This window comes from Bufo gargarizans, chromosome 3 (assembly GCF_014858855.1).
Source record: "Bufo gargarizans isolate SCDJY-AF-19 chromosome 3, ASM1485885v1, whole genome shotgun sequence".
Classification (NCBI taxonomy): domain Eukaryota; kingdom Metazoa; phylum Chordata; class Amphibia; order Anura; family Bufonidae; genus Bufo; species Bufo gargarizans.
Genome location: NC_058082.1, coordinates 232,587,145 through 232,606,503, shown reverse-complemented (window position 1 = coordinate 232,606,503; position 19,359 = coordinate 232,587,145). Strand labels below are relative to the sequence as shown.

General features: G+C 41.1%; 1 protein-coding gene across 2 annotated transcripts in view; it reads left to right on the top strand.

Moving 5' to 3' along the window:
* The window catches only part of NALCN (sodium leak channel, non-selective), a 759,765-nt gene that overhangs the window by 713,580 nt on the left and 26,826 nt on the right, over positions 1–19,359 (top strand). For both annotated transcript variants that reach the window (XM_044284936.1, XM_044284935.1), the window contains 5 exons: positions 3,442–3,535; positions 9,613–9,719; positions 11,584–11,658; positions 13,108–13,227; positions 14,434–14,502. In XM_044284936.1, the coding sequence (XP_044140871.1) occupies positions 3,442–3,535; positions 9,613–9,719; positions 11,584–11,658; positions 13,108–13,227; positions 14,434–14,502 (465 nt within the window). The remainder of the gene's footprint in view (positions 1–3,441; positions 3,536–9,612; positions 9,720–11,583; positions 11,659–13,107; positions 13,228–14,433; positions 14,503–19,359) is intronic.

Genomic DNA, 19,359 nt, shown 5'->3' with positions numbered 1-19,359 from the left:
TCCTGTCCACACATAAGATGCTGTGTCAGTTGGAATGTCTGATTGCTGGTCACATGACACAGCTGAGAAGCAGAAGGGAGGTTATAACTCACAAATACAGACACTGGTAAGAAGATTACATTCACTACAGATTACATCATGTATCATATAACAGGTCAGACAATATAATTTTTTTGCGGTAATTCTTCTTTAACATGTTATTCAAATGTCTATACAGTATACTGCAACCACATATAGTTGACTTCCTGTTAGGTTATAAAGAAAATCGTTCTAATTATAAAAACAATGAGGGATATTTATTAAAGAGTTTATGCCACTATTATGGCGTAAAAAAGTTGCAAATGATTTGCAACTTTTCAAGCTTCTCGTCGTCTTAATAAATGAGATCCATCTCTTGGCATGCAGGAAGATCAAGACTGGTGTATGGATACACCAATCTTGATAAATCTCCCCCAATGTTTCCAAGTGAATAGATTTTCTCTGTGCCTCTAAGGCTACTTTCACACTTGAGCTTGATCAGATCCGTTCTGAACGGATCCGATCATATTAATGCAGACGGAGGCTCCGTTCAGTACGGATCCGTCTGCATTAATAACTTTAAAAAAATTCGCAAGTGCGCAAGTAGCCTGCGCGGATCCGTTCAGACTTTCAATGTAAAGTCAATGGGGGACGGATCCGCTTGAAGATTGAGCCATATGGTGACATCTTCAAGCGGATCCGTTCCCATTGACTTACATTGTAAGTCTGAACGGATCGGCACGCCTCCGCACGGCCAGGCGGACACCCGAACGCTGCAAGCAGCGTTCAGCTGTCCGCCTGTCCGTGCGGAGGCGAGCGGAGCGGAGGCTGAACGCCGCCAGACTGATGCAGTCTGAGCGGATCCGCATCCATTCAAACTGCATCAGGGCTGGATGGAGGCGTTCGGGTCCGCTCGTAAGCTCCTTCAAACGGAGCTCACGAGCGGACCGACGAACGCTAGTGTGAAAGTAGCCTAAATCATAGCCATATGATACTGTATATTCAACAAAGATGCCAACATTCAGGCAATCATTTTGAAAACACCTCCACAAATGAATCTTACGTACAATGCAACTGGCATGAATAAAGTCATTGCCACCCCAGGATAAAGCGGTCCTATCTGTCTTTAATCTGTGCTGCTGTTTTGTATACTATAAATATACTCATTCAGTTTATCATTCTGGTCAGAAAAGCTCTGAAATTAAATGAACGTTTGAGCGAAATGGAAAATTCACTAGTGTTCTTGAGCATTTCTGAATCAATTTTCTTGAGATAAAGTGCAATCAATGTATGATCCTCAGAATCAGCAAACCTCAGAATACATAACCTCATGTTATTGCTTTTGTGATTGTATACTGATGATATTATGTAGATGAGTAAACCTCTGCTTATCTCTACTCAACAAACTGACTCCTTACATGAAAAGACTACATACTTAAATATTTTGATGTTATTTTGAATCCACAAAGGATACTTAAAAAGGGAACATGTCACCTTGAAGATGAGGTGCAGTACGTAAGCAGCATGTTATAGAGCAGGAGGAGCTGAGCAGATTGGTATATACGGTAGATTTATGGAGTTTCTGAGCTCAGGACTCATGGGCGGTCCTACTCAGTGACTGACAACTATGTACATAGATACACAGAAGACTATCAATCATTGACTCCTAGGTCTAGTATGAATATTTTCCCATAAAACTATGTATCAATCTGCTCAGCTCCTCCTGCTCTATAACATGATGCCAATAGATTGCACTTTTTTCATGGTGACAGGTTCCCTCTAACAATAACCAAATTTTTGACAACCTATAGAAAGCAGCTGCAGCTTGCATGGGCATGTGGTTTTCAGCCACGTTGCAGCTATGTATTGACCAGGAGTTGACCAGGCTGTCATGTCTGGTCCTATCCTTAGTGAGCAGTCATAAATATGAGATCTCATATAGCAAACCAATGAAAAGCAAATCTTGTAGCATCTGCTTTCCTGTTGTATACATTTTAGGGCTCATGCACGCAACTGTGTTCAGTCTGGGAAATGCGGCCGTGTGTCGGATACATCTCCTGGACTGATGACAGCTCCTCTTACCCAAACTCAATGCAGCATAGTGACTTATGATGCACTGAGTTCCTATCTGACCGTGGGTCAATTCTACTGTACTCCCATGATGATGTCAGATAGGAACTCACTGCATCATAAATTACTATGATGCAGTTAGTTCGGGTCAGGTGAGGCCAACACACAGACCAAGTTTACCAGACTGCAGATGGTAGTGACCCTCAGCCCTAAACCTGATTTTTCTACATTAGAATAATTAAAATACTGATTGAGTATATTGTAGCATATGTGCTCCATGCTAATTTTCTACAACTTGTATTAACCCCTTCAGGACTGCCGCCATACATGTACTTCAGAAATCTGGGGTTTAAAAATGGGGCCTGCTCAGGAGCGGATCAGGCACCATAGCCACTGGATTTTTACTGTTTTACACACCAGACACCTGGAGCAAATGTCTACGATTAACGATAACTCTGATTGCAGACATGTAACCCCTCAGTGTGGTCAATTGTGACCATGGTATCTGAGGGGTATCCTATCTCCAGGATGCGAACGGCTTCAACATGCAGAGATTGGGAAAGCTATACACTCTATGTAAAAGTTATACGTTCCAAAATGGCATCATTAAAAATCATTTAAAAGTTATGCGAGTCAGAATATCACAATGCACAGAAAAACAATTTTTCCAAGGAATTTTTTTTTAGTATTAAAACGCAAGAAAAACTATACTAATTGGCATTGATGTAATCGTATTGACCCAGAAAATGAAGAGAAAAGGTCAGTTTTACTGCATAGTGAATGCAATAAAAACGAAACCTATAAAACTATGCGGAATTGCATTATATTTCTGATTCCACCTCATCTGGAATTTTTCCAGTTTCCTACTACATAATATGCAATATTAAACTGTACATTTAGAAAGTACAACTTGAGCCACAAAAAACAAGCCCTCATATTGCTAAATGAACGGAAAAATAGAAAAGTTATGGCTCCAGGAAGGACAGGAGTAAAAAAAAAAAATTTGAAAATGGCCCGATCCTGAATGGATTAATATATTGTTTGAGTCTTGTAAGTGATTGGGCAAGTGACAATTACTGTATATATTTTAAGAAAATTGGAACCTCTCTGCTGTATGTCACAAAAAAGTTACGCCAAAAAGTAATCTCTATTATTTGACTCCATATAGAGTAACTACAAATACATATAAAAGTAAAATTTCTTAAAAAAAATAAAGGAAATAATATGTATGTATTCATCTAGCGCATTCAATTGATTTTTTACTTGTCATTTATAAATACAACTACTACTGGCTTTGACGCTATACTTTTTTTATATCTGGTTTATATGATTGTCATGTCTCATTTAACCCAGGGAACAGCTCTGCTAACTGTTGATCAGAGGAGATGGGAAGATCTTAAAAGCAGACTGAAGATAGCTCAACCACTCCACCTCCCTCCTCGTCCAGGTATTAGAGCTTCTAATTGCTTGCCGCTCATTTGTTTTACATGTGGTCTATCCCCTTATTTTTGTCAAAGCAACTTAAATATATATATATATATATATATATATATTTATATATATATAGACATAGACAAACCAAAGGTGTGATTGGCAGCACTGCGGTTATGAAGTAACAATGGAGTGCCAACGGCTTGGAAGGCGATCCACCAACAGCAAAAATAAAAAAGAGAATTCCACGGCACTTCCAAAATAAAAAATGTGGGTTTATTCACCAGATAGCAACATTTCAGTCCTCTCAATGGGACTTTTCTTAAGCAGTGATGACAATATAGTGGTTCTCAGAGGCAGACATATATCCACCCCCATAATAATTAACAATCAAGTGGTAATTAGGGTTGAGTGAAGCCGAACTGCAAAGTTCGGGTTCATACTGAACTTTGCGAGTTCGGGTACCTGGACCCGAACCTGGACTTTCTCAGTGAAGTTTGGATTCGGTGTTCGGGTAGACAGGTAATTTACATATTATAAAAGTCTGTTTTTTGAATTAACTACTGAACCAAAATGAGTAATAGCATTATATATTAATATATCGCACTATAAGGATTAACAGAAGCCCTTTAAGAAAAGTAAGCAGATAACTAAGACAAATAAAACAAGTCCTTACATATAACAGTCAGCTATGGCTACTAAGTAGCAACTAATACATAATTCAAATATTTTACCAGAGAAGTAACATTGATTGGTTGGATCTGAGTCTGAGGCATTGTATGTTGAGTCTAGTTTCAACTTACAATGGGTCAGAAAAGATCATTGTATGTTGAAAATATTATATCCTGAGGCCATTGTGTCTTGAGGGAGCACTGTACTCTTGTCACGCTCGTGTGTGGGAGGAAAACACCACACCGAGCATAGGAGGGAAAGGGGATACCGGAATAAGACCTGGAAACTAGGGAAGGAAGATGGACACCTCCTAGAGAAAACCCCAACTCCAGTCCTGACAGACTACCAGTATGAACAGGCCCCAAAGGTAGGCAAGTGCATACACCGGATACCTAGAATCCTATCTTACCCTATAGGACCCTGAAACTAATGTCAGGACTGAGTCTACCTGTTCCTCCAAAAAGAAGGACGAACAGGAGTCTCCCTCAGACCTAATGATAAACAACAGGGAAAGGGAACACACACACATATAATAAACAAAATACAAAAGGGAACAGAAACACTTATCTTCAATGAAGCTTTGGTAGCACCAGGAACTCAGCCGAGAACCAAACACAAGCTAACCACATGTCCAACAGAAGCTATAAACTGCATAGTATAGTGGGAGAAACAACAATAAATAGAGAAGGTTAAATGGCCACAATAGCAACACCTGGGGATAGAAGGTGTGTCAAGCACCAGAAACAACAAAGACGTCATTTGATCCAGTGGCATTGCTAGGGCTGGTGTCACCCGGTGGTGTCAACCTGTGGACACCCCCCCTTTTTACCGATAATGTAGTAGGTGTCACCTGCAGTTCTATGTAGCACTACATATAACTCAGTGATAACTCTCTGAGTATAGATAATGTAGCAGATGGGTGTGAGGCCCCAGATTTCAGAACACACACAGTGTGACCTGAAGTCTGCAGCCAGGATGCAGCGGGGTGGGCTAAATTCTATATCCATTCTCCAACCCTACCGTGAAACAGATATGTGGATGACATTATTATATACAGTAGAATACAGCACCATACCTGTTACATCCAGTGACATCTCCTGTGATGTAGCCTTTCCTCAATGTATTCATTTGGAGATAAGACCGTCATGATACCTTCTTTCAGCCACGTCTCATCTCTGCAGAGTTTCACAGAAAACATTTTTAGATTCCTCACTTTACTATCATCCTCTACTATCCTTTACTATCATTATACACAGGGTATTGTACCACTTTTATCTAGAATGACCCCTATTTCTTAGCTCTATTGTTTGTATATATAACGGTGTGCAGCCATTTTGTTTTTTGTGATTATGTTTGCTTCATGGATATGCACCTGTGATTCTGAAGGTTCTAGTCTAAATTTTCTTGCAATATATTGAGGGTAGCACCTCTTTTAGACTGAACACACCCATCTACCTGGGACTTCTGAGCAGAGTACATTTGTAGCTGGTTCTTACACTGCCCTGAATATTGTAGGCTTAAGTAAGTCCAAAGTGAGGCAGATTCTTTAGTGATAGGGACCCATCTACGGAAGCCACCTTGACGCCTGGTAGATAGGCCTGACACGTATGTGCGCTAAGAGCTTCCATTATTCATTTATAGTCGGTATTGTACCACTTTTATCTAGAATAACCACCATTTCTTAGCTCTATTGTTTGTATATATAACGGTCTGCAGCCATTTTGTTTTTTGTGATTATACACAGGGGGCCATTATATATACAATAAATACAGAGGGCCATTATATATACTAATAATACAGAGGGGCCATTATATATACTAATAAAACAATGGGGCAATTATATATTATAATAATACAGAGAGGCAATTATTTATTATAATACAGAGGAGGCTATTATATATACTAATAATACAGAGGGGGCTATTATATACTAATAATACTGCGGGAATTATATATACTAATAATACAGATCTCTGCTGCCCATATACCAGGCCTACCACTAGTATTACCCCTTCATATACCACCTGCCCGCCGGGTCACCCTGACCAGGCGGGCAGGCGGTATATAAAGGGGTAATACTGGTAGGCCTGGTATATGGACAGTAGACATGGCATCCTCTGGGCAGTACTGTCTCTGGTCATCCTTCACCAGCGCCTTGACTGCCACCTACGTAGCCTTTGACACTGACTGTCACTCATTGATAACCAAGCAGCAGGCAGTGAAGTGCCATGAGGGCCAGGCTATGCAGGTGGCAGTCAGGGTGCTAGTGAAGGATGACCAGAGACAGTACTGCCCAGAGGATGCCATCTCTGCTGTCCAGTCCTTATACCAGGCCTATCACCACTATTACCCTTAATATACCTCCTGCCCACCCTACACCTAACAGTCAGGATGCTGCCTGACTTACTCACTGTCAGTGTCGCTCAACGCTCATTCAGGCTGCCTGCTGTGGAGTCCTAAAGCGGCACACTGCGGCAATCATCTTCTTCTTCTTGCTCTGGCTCCACAGTGTCTTTCCCGCCTGGAAGGTGGGCGGAGCTTTGTACTGCAGTGCGCGCCCTGGTGATTCATCAGGGCGTGCGCTCGTTCTGTTGATACAGCTCCTCACTCTGCGGAGCTTCGCAGTGCAGCAAAGCAAACCTCAGTACGTTCATAGATTTTTTTCCACAAGCGACGGCCAGCACCCCCTGCAGTCTGGCGCCCAGGGCAACGGCCCCCCACGCTACGCCACTGCCCCTGACCACTCTTGTCATGCCCCCTTTAGAAAAGACCGGGGGCGTAAAAACTGAGAGATGTGACTATATTTTGCCACTTTTCAGGAAGAAGAGACATGATCTAAGAGGCAGGAAATAACTTCTCAGAGAGGGGAGGATGGGAGTCCTACCAGAAAGTGCTGACAGTGATCCCAGCTGGGAGGAAAACTACCCCCAGCATGTCCAGCCTGGTATTATGTGATATCAGAGGACAATAATGCACCTGGGGCGTAAAAACCCAAGAGCAGAATATAAAATCAATGATACAGTCCTAACCTCAGTATCTGAGGAAAGGGATTTAGGGGTCATTATTTCAGAAGACTTAAAGGTAGGCAGACAATGTCATAGAGCAGCAGCAAATGCTAGCAGAATGCTTGGGTGTATAGGGAGAGGCATTACTAGTAGAAAGAGGGAGGTGCTCATTCCGCTCTACAGAGCACTAGTGAGACCTCATTTGGAGTATTGTGCTCAGTACTGGAGACCATATCTCCAGAAGGATATTGATACTTTGGAGAGAGTTCAGAGAAGAGCTACTAAACTGGTACATGGATTGCAGGATAAAACTTACCAGGAAAGATTAAAGGACCTTAACATGTATAGCTTGGAGGAAAGACGAAACAGAGGGGATATGATAGAAACTTTTAAATACATAAAGGGAATCAACAAGGTAAAAGAGGAGAGAATATTTAAAAGAAGAAAAACGGCTACAAGAGGACATAGTTTTAAATTAGCGGGGCAAAGGTTTAAAAGTAATATCAGGAAGTATTACTTTACTGAGAGAGTAGTGGATGCATGGAAAAGCCTTCCTGCAGAAGTGGTAGCTGCAAATCCAGTGAAGGAGTTTAAGCATGCATGGGATAGGCATAAGGCCATCCTTCATATAAGATAGGGCCAGGGGCTATCCATAGTACTTAGTATATTGGGCAGACTAGATGGGCCAAATGGTTCTTATCTGCCGACACATTCTATTACAGGAGGAGGTAGAAGAGGAGAGGACTAAAACTCCCAGCATCTCCACTCAATAAAGCCATCTGTTTTCTTTTCTTCTACTTCATACAACACTCCGCCCCCTGCACTAATTACATGACAGTGACATCATCACAGGTCCTTTCCTACCATTTCTCTCCACTGCTGAGCTCCGCCCCTTCTAATCACATGACAGTGACATCATCCCAGGTCCTGCAGCAGATACAGAGCAGGTCCTGGTCCGTAGTCACTGGCAGTGCTAGCAGACAGATCGCTTACCGGGGGTGGGGAGTGCTAGTGGTGTTGGGTCTGGCGGGTAACGTCACTCACCCCATCAGACTGGTGTCTCCCGGTGCTGCCCGCACCCGCCGCACCTCCCTTGCAATGCCACTGATTTGATCCAAAAGGAAAACATGTCAGATCAAACCACGTGTTGCCAGTCTCACAGATCTCCTGCCACCTGTGGCGGGAACGTCCGTGACAACTCGCCTGCACTGGCCCTCGATATTGCCTGTTTTATATGTTTGTACTGATTTCAATGTGAACACTGCCCAAACTGAACATTCATTGAACTATTACTAGTGTTACAGTGTCCACACTTTTCTCCTAATGAGTTCTTATTCCACCCGGTTAATTGTAACCATCTTGCTTCTTTTAACCAGCTTGTATCCTATTATCTAATTAATGACGTTTCAGGATATTGATTGGCTCAGTACTTTGCACATACCATATTTTAACTTTTGGATTTGTATACTAATGTATTTTTGACTAAGGGCAAGCGTAGCTCAAAACGCGTCAAAAGTTTGGCCTGCTTGTATCCTGTAAATAAAGAATCCGTTTTTTAAGAAGTCAGCAGTGCTGGATTCTCTTTTTCTTTCTTCCTTTCTATAATGATGATAAATTAAATTCACAACATTCTGCTACAGAGCTTGCAATTCTGTGGAATACTATAACATCAACTTACACATGTTCCATAATGTGCTTATGCTCATTATCATATGGGTGCCTATTCTTATCTATTACATTACACAATTGAATGAATACTGGAATTCCGTGGTGTGTTCTAGGCAGGAGTTTAAAATGTAGATTCACTTCACTAGAGATGAAGTTGAAGTATGAATATTAGTATCAGATCAGAAAATACGCTGTATTATGTGATAATTCTTTCAGCATCTTATTATATTGCTGATATATTGCACATTAAGCAGATGCATTTGATTTTAGTAGGAAAGAACGCTTAAATTTAAAGTATACCTGCTGTTTCCTTTTTTTTCTTCTAAAAAAACTGCATGAATGATTTGTAGCATTTCCCAGCTAAGGCTTTCGTGCTCCATTTCCTTAGTCTGGAACATAGTTATTAAAGGGCATTCCAGTTTTGCAATTTTCAGCATCAATTGTCAGAAAACAACACGTTATCACTTACTAAGGGGGCATTCTCCTGACAGATCTGCAAAATACGGATGCAGTCTGTGTGCATAAACCTAGTCAAGTTAGGGAAACACTGCAAATCATTTGTGCTACTGATTTCCTAGAGAACATTGTAAACTGCCGTTTATCCATCTGTTGTTAGCCGCAATCAATTCATGAAATGCACCGCAGTTTTAAATGCTTTGCAGCTAAAAACAGCTTCAGAGCAGCAATTTGTCAGCTCGGCCTTGTAAAATTATTGGTAAAATATATTCACCTGTCTTTCATTTCCTAGATAATGATGGTTTCAGAGCACGAATGTATGATATCACACAACATCCATTTTTCAAGAGGACTATAGCAGTACTTGTCCTCGCACAATCGGTTCTTCTGTCTGTAAAGGTATGTTATACAGGGATCCCCCTAGTTAGGCTCCAGCAATTTCAGCGCTTAGAGATCCTCTATGTTTGTTTTTAGCTCTATTATGCTTATTTGCTGTGTGCGATGTTTGAGAACTATAATGTCTTTCAGCACAAGTGCAAAAATTGCAGCTTCTATACAATAATTAAAACTCTTACTGGTCCTGTAGTCTCATGGTTTTCCTGTTTTAATGGCCACTGTCTTCTACTAATATCACTGTCAGTAGTAAATTTCAGATTAAAGGGCAGCAAAAGGGACCATTGCTCCGGGGCCTCCTCCTTCCAGCCCCTCCTAGATACCCCCAGCTATTGTTGTATGAGATATTTTAAATCATACCTCCAAGAATCAAATTTTTCACATGTGGCAGAAGCTTTAGGGTTTTTGCAGGTTTTGGTAATATTCATTAATAGGAGTTGGAGCTCCATTGCCCTGCCTCCACTGCTAACTAGAAAGCATCCAGTGGCAGAGCATGTATGTTACCATCGTAAGAGGGTGAGGATAAACAACATCCCTTAAGCAATACTAAAAAGGTTGTTTGGGCTCTGAAAAAAAAAGGAGTCTGACACCCAGGCCCCATTTTAAACAGCTGTTTTGCAGTAGCTCTGGCACTGGAAGTTGGTGTTGGAGCCACAGAGCTCTGTCCATTATGTAGTGGACGGAGTTGGTTACTGAAGCACTGCTCCCATTCATATCAATGAGAGGACCACTGCCGTAACCAGCTTCATCTATTACACAGCGCATGGAGTTGTGTAGTTCTGGCGCCATCTTCCGGCATCAGAGCTACTGCAGAACAACTGATCAGGGGTGTAGGGTGTCAGACCTCAGCCAATCAGATGTTAATGGTCTATTTGCAGAGCTTTATTTGCTTGCAATGTACAGTATAGGTTATCCAATGATCATATGATAAAACCGCAGTTTTTTAAAACATTAGAATACCTAAATGAATCAAAAATTCTAATTGCCCTCTTTCCCCATTTTACAAAAAATAAACATCACTGGGATTGACATATTTTAAAATCCTCGAAATATTTGACTATAAAGGTATTTGTTCCCCACGCCGAACTCAGTAATGGAAAAATAATCTAAATTACTAAAATCAATGGTTTTGTTTGGTTGTTGCAATTTGGTATTTCTGTGATCATAATGACTGATTGAATAAATGGCAGCAGGGGTGGATTGGCCATAGACCCTACAGGGAAAATTCCCGGTGGACCGAAGCCCAGGGGGCCAATCAAGCTCTCTTGATGGCTGCAGGCCAGGTACATAACGATCAGATGCTCAATGGCTTCAGATGCCCTCCTGAACTGTATTACCGTCCTCATGATGGTGATACAGTTGAATACTATGATGAGGGCGGCAATATTTTGTGCTGTCCTGTGGTATTTGGTTCTGCTGAGGGGGTATTCTGCTCTGCACTATAGTATTTCAGGCCTCGCCTACTTCGGTTGTCCCCACCTACTTGTTTTGGCCCGTCTTCTGTCAGTTTGAACCCACCTACAACATGGGGCCACTTTTAGGTTATTTTCCAGGGTAAGTTCACAATCCACTCTGAATGGCAGAATGAATGTTGTAAAACCAAATCCCATAAGACAATGGTGCAATTGTACCATTGGTGCCATTAGGAAGTGTAACTTACCCTGCCAAAGAAAAAAACATAAGTCCTCATTTGGCTATGTGAGCCGTATGACTTTTAGAGGGCAGGGAGTAAAAAACTAAAATGCAGAAAAATAAAGAAATATCAGAAAGGGGTTGAATGCTACGTTTTTTTCAAGATATTATTGCTTATTGCCTATAATGTTAATATATAATATATCACTGGGACATATGGCTTTCTTTTATTTTCCAGTGGGATGTTGATGATCCTGTGACTGTGCCTCTTGCAACAATGTCAGTGGTTTTCACCTTCATTTTTGTTTTGGAGGTAAGACACTATGTGTATATAGACGATAACTTAAAAAAAGGTCAGGATCACTTGAGGCGCTGCCGAGGTTCACGTGAATGATACATCAGAGGTGGTATAGTTGATGGAGGGTATCTTTATTCACAGGTGGTCTACGCATTTCTGGGGCTGGATTGCCCCCTTCGTCAGGACTAGGTCTGTGTGTATATAGCAACATGGCATTACGTATATAGGGGTATTTTCTGTGCAATGCATGAAAACTGCAGATTTTCCAGTAAGGTTGATGGGACTATATTGATAAATAATATTAGATATTGCAATATGCTGGTAATACAATTTATATATATATATATATATATATATATATATCTAGATACTAGCAGAAGGACCCGGCTTTGCACAGCTATATTTAATCTATTTCATTTCATAAATATATATACAATATCCCCCATAACAGTGACCTCTACAGTATCCGCCCCTTTAACAGTGACCTCCACAGTGCCCGCCCCTTTAACAGTGACCTCCACAGTGCCTGCACCCTGAATATTGACCACCACTTTAGCAGTGACCTTCATAACGACCGCCCCTTTAACAGTTATATCCACAGTGCCCGACCCTTTAACAGTGACTGCCCCTTCAACAGTGACTTCCACAGTGCCCGCCCCTTTATTTGTGACCTCCACAGTGTCCACTCCTTTAACAGTGACCTCCACAATGCCCGTCCCTTTAGCAGTGACCGCCCCTTTAACAGTGATCTCCACAGTGCCTGCCCCTTTAACAGTGACCTCCACATTGATCATCCCTTTAATAGTGACCACCCCTTTAACAGTGACCTCCACAGTGCCCATCCCTTTAACATTGACCACCCCTTTAACAGTGATCTCCACAGTGCCCGCCCTTTTAACAGTGTACTCCACGGCGCCCGTCCGTTTAATAGTGGCCCCTTCTCCCCATGCATGTAGCAGTGTAGTTGTGCCATCATACGTCATAATACTGAATATTTAAGGACATGCTAAAACCTGTGATCAGTTGTTATGGAAACCTGGAGTAGGACCTGCGAGTTTCTATTGGCTAATAAGGGACATGTGACCGTGTAAATGGCAGTTAGGATTTCAGTGAAAGGCTTGCTAGCTTCTATTGGCTAATGCAGGTCAATTTTTTGGGAATATCTCAGGAACAGTATGTCCTAGAGAGCTGAGACCCAGTCTAAAACCTTCCTGGACACTTGATGTACCTGTGTGCCAAATTTAGTGAAGATCGGTCCAGTCGTGTGGTCGCGCATAAAGAACGTCCAGACGGACCGACAGATTTCTAGACAGACAGACAGAAACTCATTTTTATATATATAAGATATATACATGTTTAGCCCGGATTATATGTTTTTCATGTGGCAAGATAACTGAATTATTTTCACAGTTGGAAGGCTGGAAAGATGCTTGTTTCATTAATGAACTGATTTCTCTTGTAAAGGTAACAATGAAGATAACAGCCATGTCACCAGCTGGGTTTTGGCAAAGCAGAAGAAATCGCTATGACCTGCTTGTAACTTCCCTGGGAGTTATTTGGGTCGTACTTCATTTTGCCTTACTAGTAAGATGCCTTCTTCGTTTGATTCTTATTTCCACAGTTATTCATATACCTATTGTCCTCTTGACTCAGTAACTCTAAGTATAGCTATGCTAAAGTTAAGTGGGTCTATTACTCATCTGTGTGTTATATAGCAGTAGATAGGGACGTAGCTATAGGGGAAGCAGTTGCTTTGGGGCCCTGACCCAGAAGGGGCCCATCCAGAAGGAGGAGGAGGACTAAAAGATTTTGTCAGAGCCCCCTCAACAGTATTACACAATAACATCATATACAGTGACAGTATAGACAGTGTAGAAAACGGATGGAACAGCTGCCTGCCTGGTCTGAGAGTGAGATCTTTAGTAGCCACAGGAATGGGGGCGGCATGAAAGGAAGGCGTTGCGAAAAAATTTGCTGTGGGGCCCAGTCATTTCTAGCTGCGCCAACTGGCAGTAGATGATACGCAAACAGCAGATTTAAAGGGGTTTCCCACCATACTAAATTATGGCATCACAAACTGACCAGTGCGCATCCACATAACAGGACCTTCGAGATCCTAAAGAATGAAGGGGGCTGCAGCAATAGTAAAGTGGTGATTCTCCTTCACAGATTTTCCATGTACATTAGTTGGACAGGAGCTATGTAATATGCCATAACATTATGAGATAGGAATACTGCTTCAAATAAAGCTACATTTAGACAACAGTGAAAACGGACATGCGATGGCTGTTTTTTTTTTTTTTTTTTTTTTTTTTTTTTACAGCTGTAACATGGCTGTTTTCAGCACCAATATAGTCTATGGTTCTAGACACACGGCAATTTTTTTTAATGAGCCGTGAATAATGGTCAACAAAAAATACAGTAGAGCATGTCCTATTTTGTCTTTTTTCACGGACAGACAGCACCTATACAATTCAAGGGGGCTGTTTTTCAGAAAGGCATCCGTGTTGCAGTCATGTGGATGTAGCCTAAGTATGTTCCCGACCAGATCAATCTGAACACCCCACTCTTGAGCAGCATCCTGATAATGTGTATCTGGTTTACAGAGAAAAGTCCACAGTAGACTGCTGTCGGTCATCTAATGGTGTGTTATGGAAGTTTAATAAACTGGTGCAGCTGTCCAATATAAAGTCATTCATATGGAGAATGCAGTCTTCTTTCTGAATGTGCGATGAGAATTGTGTTCCCTCCAAGAAAGCTGTCTTGTAAATGTGAACTTTTCCTTTACAGAATGAGTATACCTATATGATGGGTGCCTGTATAATCGTCTTTAGGTTTTTCTCTATATGTGGAAAGCATGTAAGTATCTGTTTTTATCATTTCATTAGCTTATGTATTACATTGTATTAGTTATCTGATGCTGCTGGGACCCTTAGTGAGCCAAAGAACAGTGGTACCTGAACCCCCTGTTTCAATTGAGCGGTATTGCACATTTTGGTCTCCTGCTTCATTAACCTCTATAGGACTAATGCAGACATCGCTCCATCAGTCCCACAGAAGAGAACAGAAGAATGGAGCGACAGTCTCCTTTTTATCATTTCATCCTGAGCAGGTTCCTGCTGGTCTCCTGGCTGAAGTGGTGACCAGACAATAATGGGCTGAGTAGGCACTTCTAGGCATTAATGGGGATCCAGTAAGTGGGGGATCAGAGAAGGAAGTATTGCTTATTCTGCTTTAACCCATTCTGCCAGAATGGCAGAACCCTTAAATTGAGCCCTATTACAGGCCTGGTGATTGTTGCCCTATCAGCCCATATTTCATAACTCTTGGGGCAATTCCCCTTCCCTTTGTCTGCTACAATATAGATACTCAGGAAAACGGAGTCCTGCACAGAATCTTACTACCCAGCAGCATCAGGATGGGACCAACTAGGTCTCTAGAAATGCCATAGCAGCTTCATGGCCAGCCTCTATGGCGGAATGTATGCTATTGATCAGTGGACAGGTGGCAACTTGGTACCTAATCCATGTGTAGATGCTAGTATTAGTCAAGGTATACAGTATAAAGATAGATAGATAGATACTGTAGATAGATAGATACTGTAGATAGATAGATACTGTAGATAGATAAATAGATAGATAGATACAGATAGATACTGATAGATAAATGTAGATAGATACTGATAGATAGATAGATAGATAGATAGATAGATAGATAGATAGATACAGATAGATATAGATAGATAGATAGATACAGATAGATACAGATAGATAGATAGATAGATAGATAGATAGATAGATAGATAGATATAGATATATAGATTGATACAGATAGATATCTAAATAGATAGATAGATACCGATAGATAGATAGATAGATAGATAGATAGATAGATAGATAGATACTGATTGATTGATAGACAGAGAGATAGATACAGATAGATAGATAGATAGATAGATACAGATATATAGATAGATACAGATAGATATATAAATAGATAGATATATAAATAGATAGATACTGGTTGGTTGATTGATTGATTGATTGAGAGATAGATAGATACTGATAGATAGATAGATAGATAGATACCGATAGATACCGATAGATAGATAGATAGATAGATAGATAGATAGATAGATAGATAGATACAGATATATAGATAGATATAGATAGATAGATAGATAGATACCAATATATAGATAGATAGATAGATAGATAGATACAGATATATAGATAGATAGAGATAGATAGATACAGATATATAGATAGATACAGATATATAGATCGATACAGATAGATATCTAAATAGATAGGCAAAAATAGAAGCGTATGGGCAGCACAGCTGTCTATGAGGTACAGATGGAGTGCCTGCGGCTGTGAAGGCGATCCCCCTCCAAATAATAAGCGGAAAAATTCCACGGCACTTCCAAGGCGTAAAAAAGTAGAAAAAGCTTTATTCACCAGACCCGCGGGTCTGGTGAATAAAGCTTTTTCTACTTTTTTACGCCTTGGAAGTGCCGTGGAATTTTTCTGCTTATCTAAATAGATAGATAGATACCGATAGATAGATAGATAGATATATAGATAGATACTGATTGATTGATTGATAGATAGATAGATACCGATAGATAGATACCGATAGATAGAGAGAGAGATACTGATAGATAGATAAATAGATAGATAGATACAGATAGATAGCTAAATAGATGGACAGATAGATACAGATAAATAGATAGATAGATAGATAGATAGATACAGATAGATATCTAAATAGATGGACAGATAGATACAGATAAATAGATAAATAGATAGATAGATATAGATAGATACCTATAGATAGATAGATTAGATAGATACAGATAGATACCGATAGAAAGATATAGATAGATAGAATAGATACTGATAGATAAAATAGATAATTTAATAAATGATATTTGTTCACAGAAAGCCTTTTCTTACTGATTTATGTTTGTAAATTGCTCTGTTTTATTGTTTGTGTATTCTTGGAAATAAACCTCACTTCAAAGACCTGTTGTATATTTTTTATGTAAGATATCTTTGCTTTATTTTGGGCACACATCTCTTAAATAATCTGTGGACCAGAATGTTTTTCTCCAAATCATGTTTTTCTAAAAGTGGACCTGCTGAGAGAAAAATAACTACCCTCAATTTACTTTTATCTCCAACCAGAGCATAAATTGCTTTTTCATGGTCACTTGTCATCATGCCACTTAGCTTGTCAATTTACAGTCATACTAGTTTCATTTTAATTGTGTTTTTGGTTATTTAATATTAGACATAAAATACATTTTATTCAATAAGTAATTTATTTTAGTTGCATGTACTGTAAATAAAAAGACATCACCCTCAAAGTCTTAACTCCCTTATATTTATGAACGAGCCTGTAAATGGTGGGAGATATGGTCAGGTCTAATTGAACAACATTTTGCTCCTGCAGATATTGGCTTCCAGCAGATATTTGTAACTGATCTCCTCACAACAGAATAGTTCGGATCTAAAGCCTTTTCCCTTACATGATTTCCCCTTAGTGGTTTACTATACAAAGTTTTCTGGTATATTTTGCTGTTACAAGCAAGCCAGTAAGCATTCATCACACCCCTTTAACAGTATGCACCACTCAACTATTTACTTTAAAGAGGACCTTTCATGGGTCCAGACATTATAAACTAAGTATCAGGATATGTAGGGCATAGTGCAGGGATCTAACTGCACTTACTATTTTTTCTGGGCACCGCTCCGTTCGCCCGCTGTGGCCCCTGTTGTATTCTCCCGACTTGTATGCTAATTTTCGCATCAGTACAGGGAGGAGGAGACTGAGTCTTTCTCCGTGGGCGTCTCCTTCTCCCTGGCTGTAGCGCTGTCCAATCGCAGCGGAGAGCGTCACACCCAGGCAGAAGGTGAAGTTTTTTTTCTCCCTGGCTGTGACTCTCGCCACTGTGATTGGAAAGTGCTACAGCCAGGGAGATGGAACGCCCACTGAGAAACAGGGCAGTCTCCTCCTCCCTGTACTGATGCTAAAATTAGCATACATGGCGAGAGAATATAACTGGGGCCACAGCGGGCGAACGGAGCAACGCCCAGGAAAAATAGTAAGTGCAGTTAGATCCCTGCAGTATACCCTATGTATCCTGAAACTTAATTTATAATGTCTGGACCCAAAAAAGTCCTCTTTAACCACCTCAGGACCGCCGTACGCAGGATTGCGTCCTGCCGGCGGTCCTGCTCTTCTGGGTGGACGCATATACGCGTCCTCCCGCGAGAGCCTAGATTTCCTGTGAATGCGCGCGCACAGGCGCGCGCGCTCACAGGAACGGAAGGTAAGCGAGTGGATCTCCAGCCTGCCAGCGGCGATCGCTCGCTGGCAGGCTGGAGATCCGAATTTTTTAACCCCTAACAGGTATATTAGACGCTGTTTTCATAACAGCGTCTAATATACCTCCTACCTGGTCCTCTGGTGGTCCCTTTTGTTAGGATCGACCACCAGAGGACTCAGGTAGGTAAGTACAGTAGCACCAAACACCACACTACACTACACCCCCCCCCCCCGTCACTTATTAACCCCTTATAAACCCCTGATCACCCATGATCACCCCATATAAACTCCCTGATCACCCCTCTGTCATTGATCACCGCCCTGTCATTGATCACCCCCCTGTCAGGCTCCGTTCAGACGTCCGCATGTGTTTTGCGGATCCGATCCATGTATCCATGGATCCGTAAAAATCATGCGGACGTCTGAATGGAGCCTTACAGGGGGGTGATCAATGACAGGCGGGTGATCACCCATATACAGTCATGTGAAAAAATTAGGACACCCTTTGAAAGCATGTGGTTTTTTGTAACATTTTTAATAAAAGGTTATTTCATCTCCGTTTCAACAATACAGAGAGATTAAAGTAATCCAACTAAACAAAGAAAACTGAAGAAAAGTCTTTTCAAGATCTTCTGTAAATGTCATTCTACAAAAATGCCTATTCTAACTGAGGAAAAAGATAGGACACCCTTGCCCCTAATAGCGAGTGTTACCTCCTTTGGCTGAAATAACTGCAGTGAGACGGTTCTTGTAGCCATCTACCAGTCTTCGACATCGGTCTGAGGAAATTTTACCCCACTCCTCAATGCAGAACTTTTTCAGCTGTGAGATGTTTGAGGGGTTTCTTGCACGTACAGCCCTTTTCAAGTCACCCCACAGCATCTCAATGGGATTCAAATCTGGACTTTGACTTGGCCATTCCAGGACTCTCCATTTCTTCTTTTTCAGCCAATCTTTGGTTGATTTACTAGTATGTTTTGGGTCATTGTCATGTTGCATGGTCCAGTTCCGCTTCAGCTTTAATTTTCTAACTGATGGTCTCACATGTTCTTCAAGCACCTTCTGATACACAGAATCGTGGATTCTATGATGGTGAGCTGACCAGGTCCTGCTGCAGCAAAGCAGCCCCAAACCATGACACTTCCACCTCCATGCTTCACAGTTGGTATGAGGTTCTTTTCTTGGAATGCTGTGTTTGGTTTACGCCAAACATGTCCTCTGCTGTTGTGTCCAAATAATTCAATTTTGGACTCATCTGTCCAAAGAACATTATTCCAGAAGTCCTGGTCTTTGTCAACTTTATCTCTGGCAAATGTCAGTCTGGCCTCGATGTTTCTCTTGGAAAGCAAAGGTTTCCTCCTTGCACACCTCCCATGCAAGTTA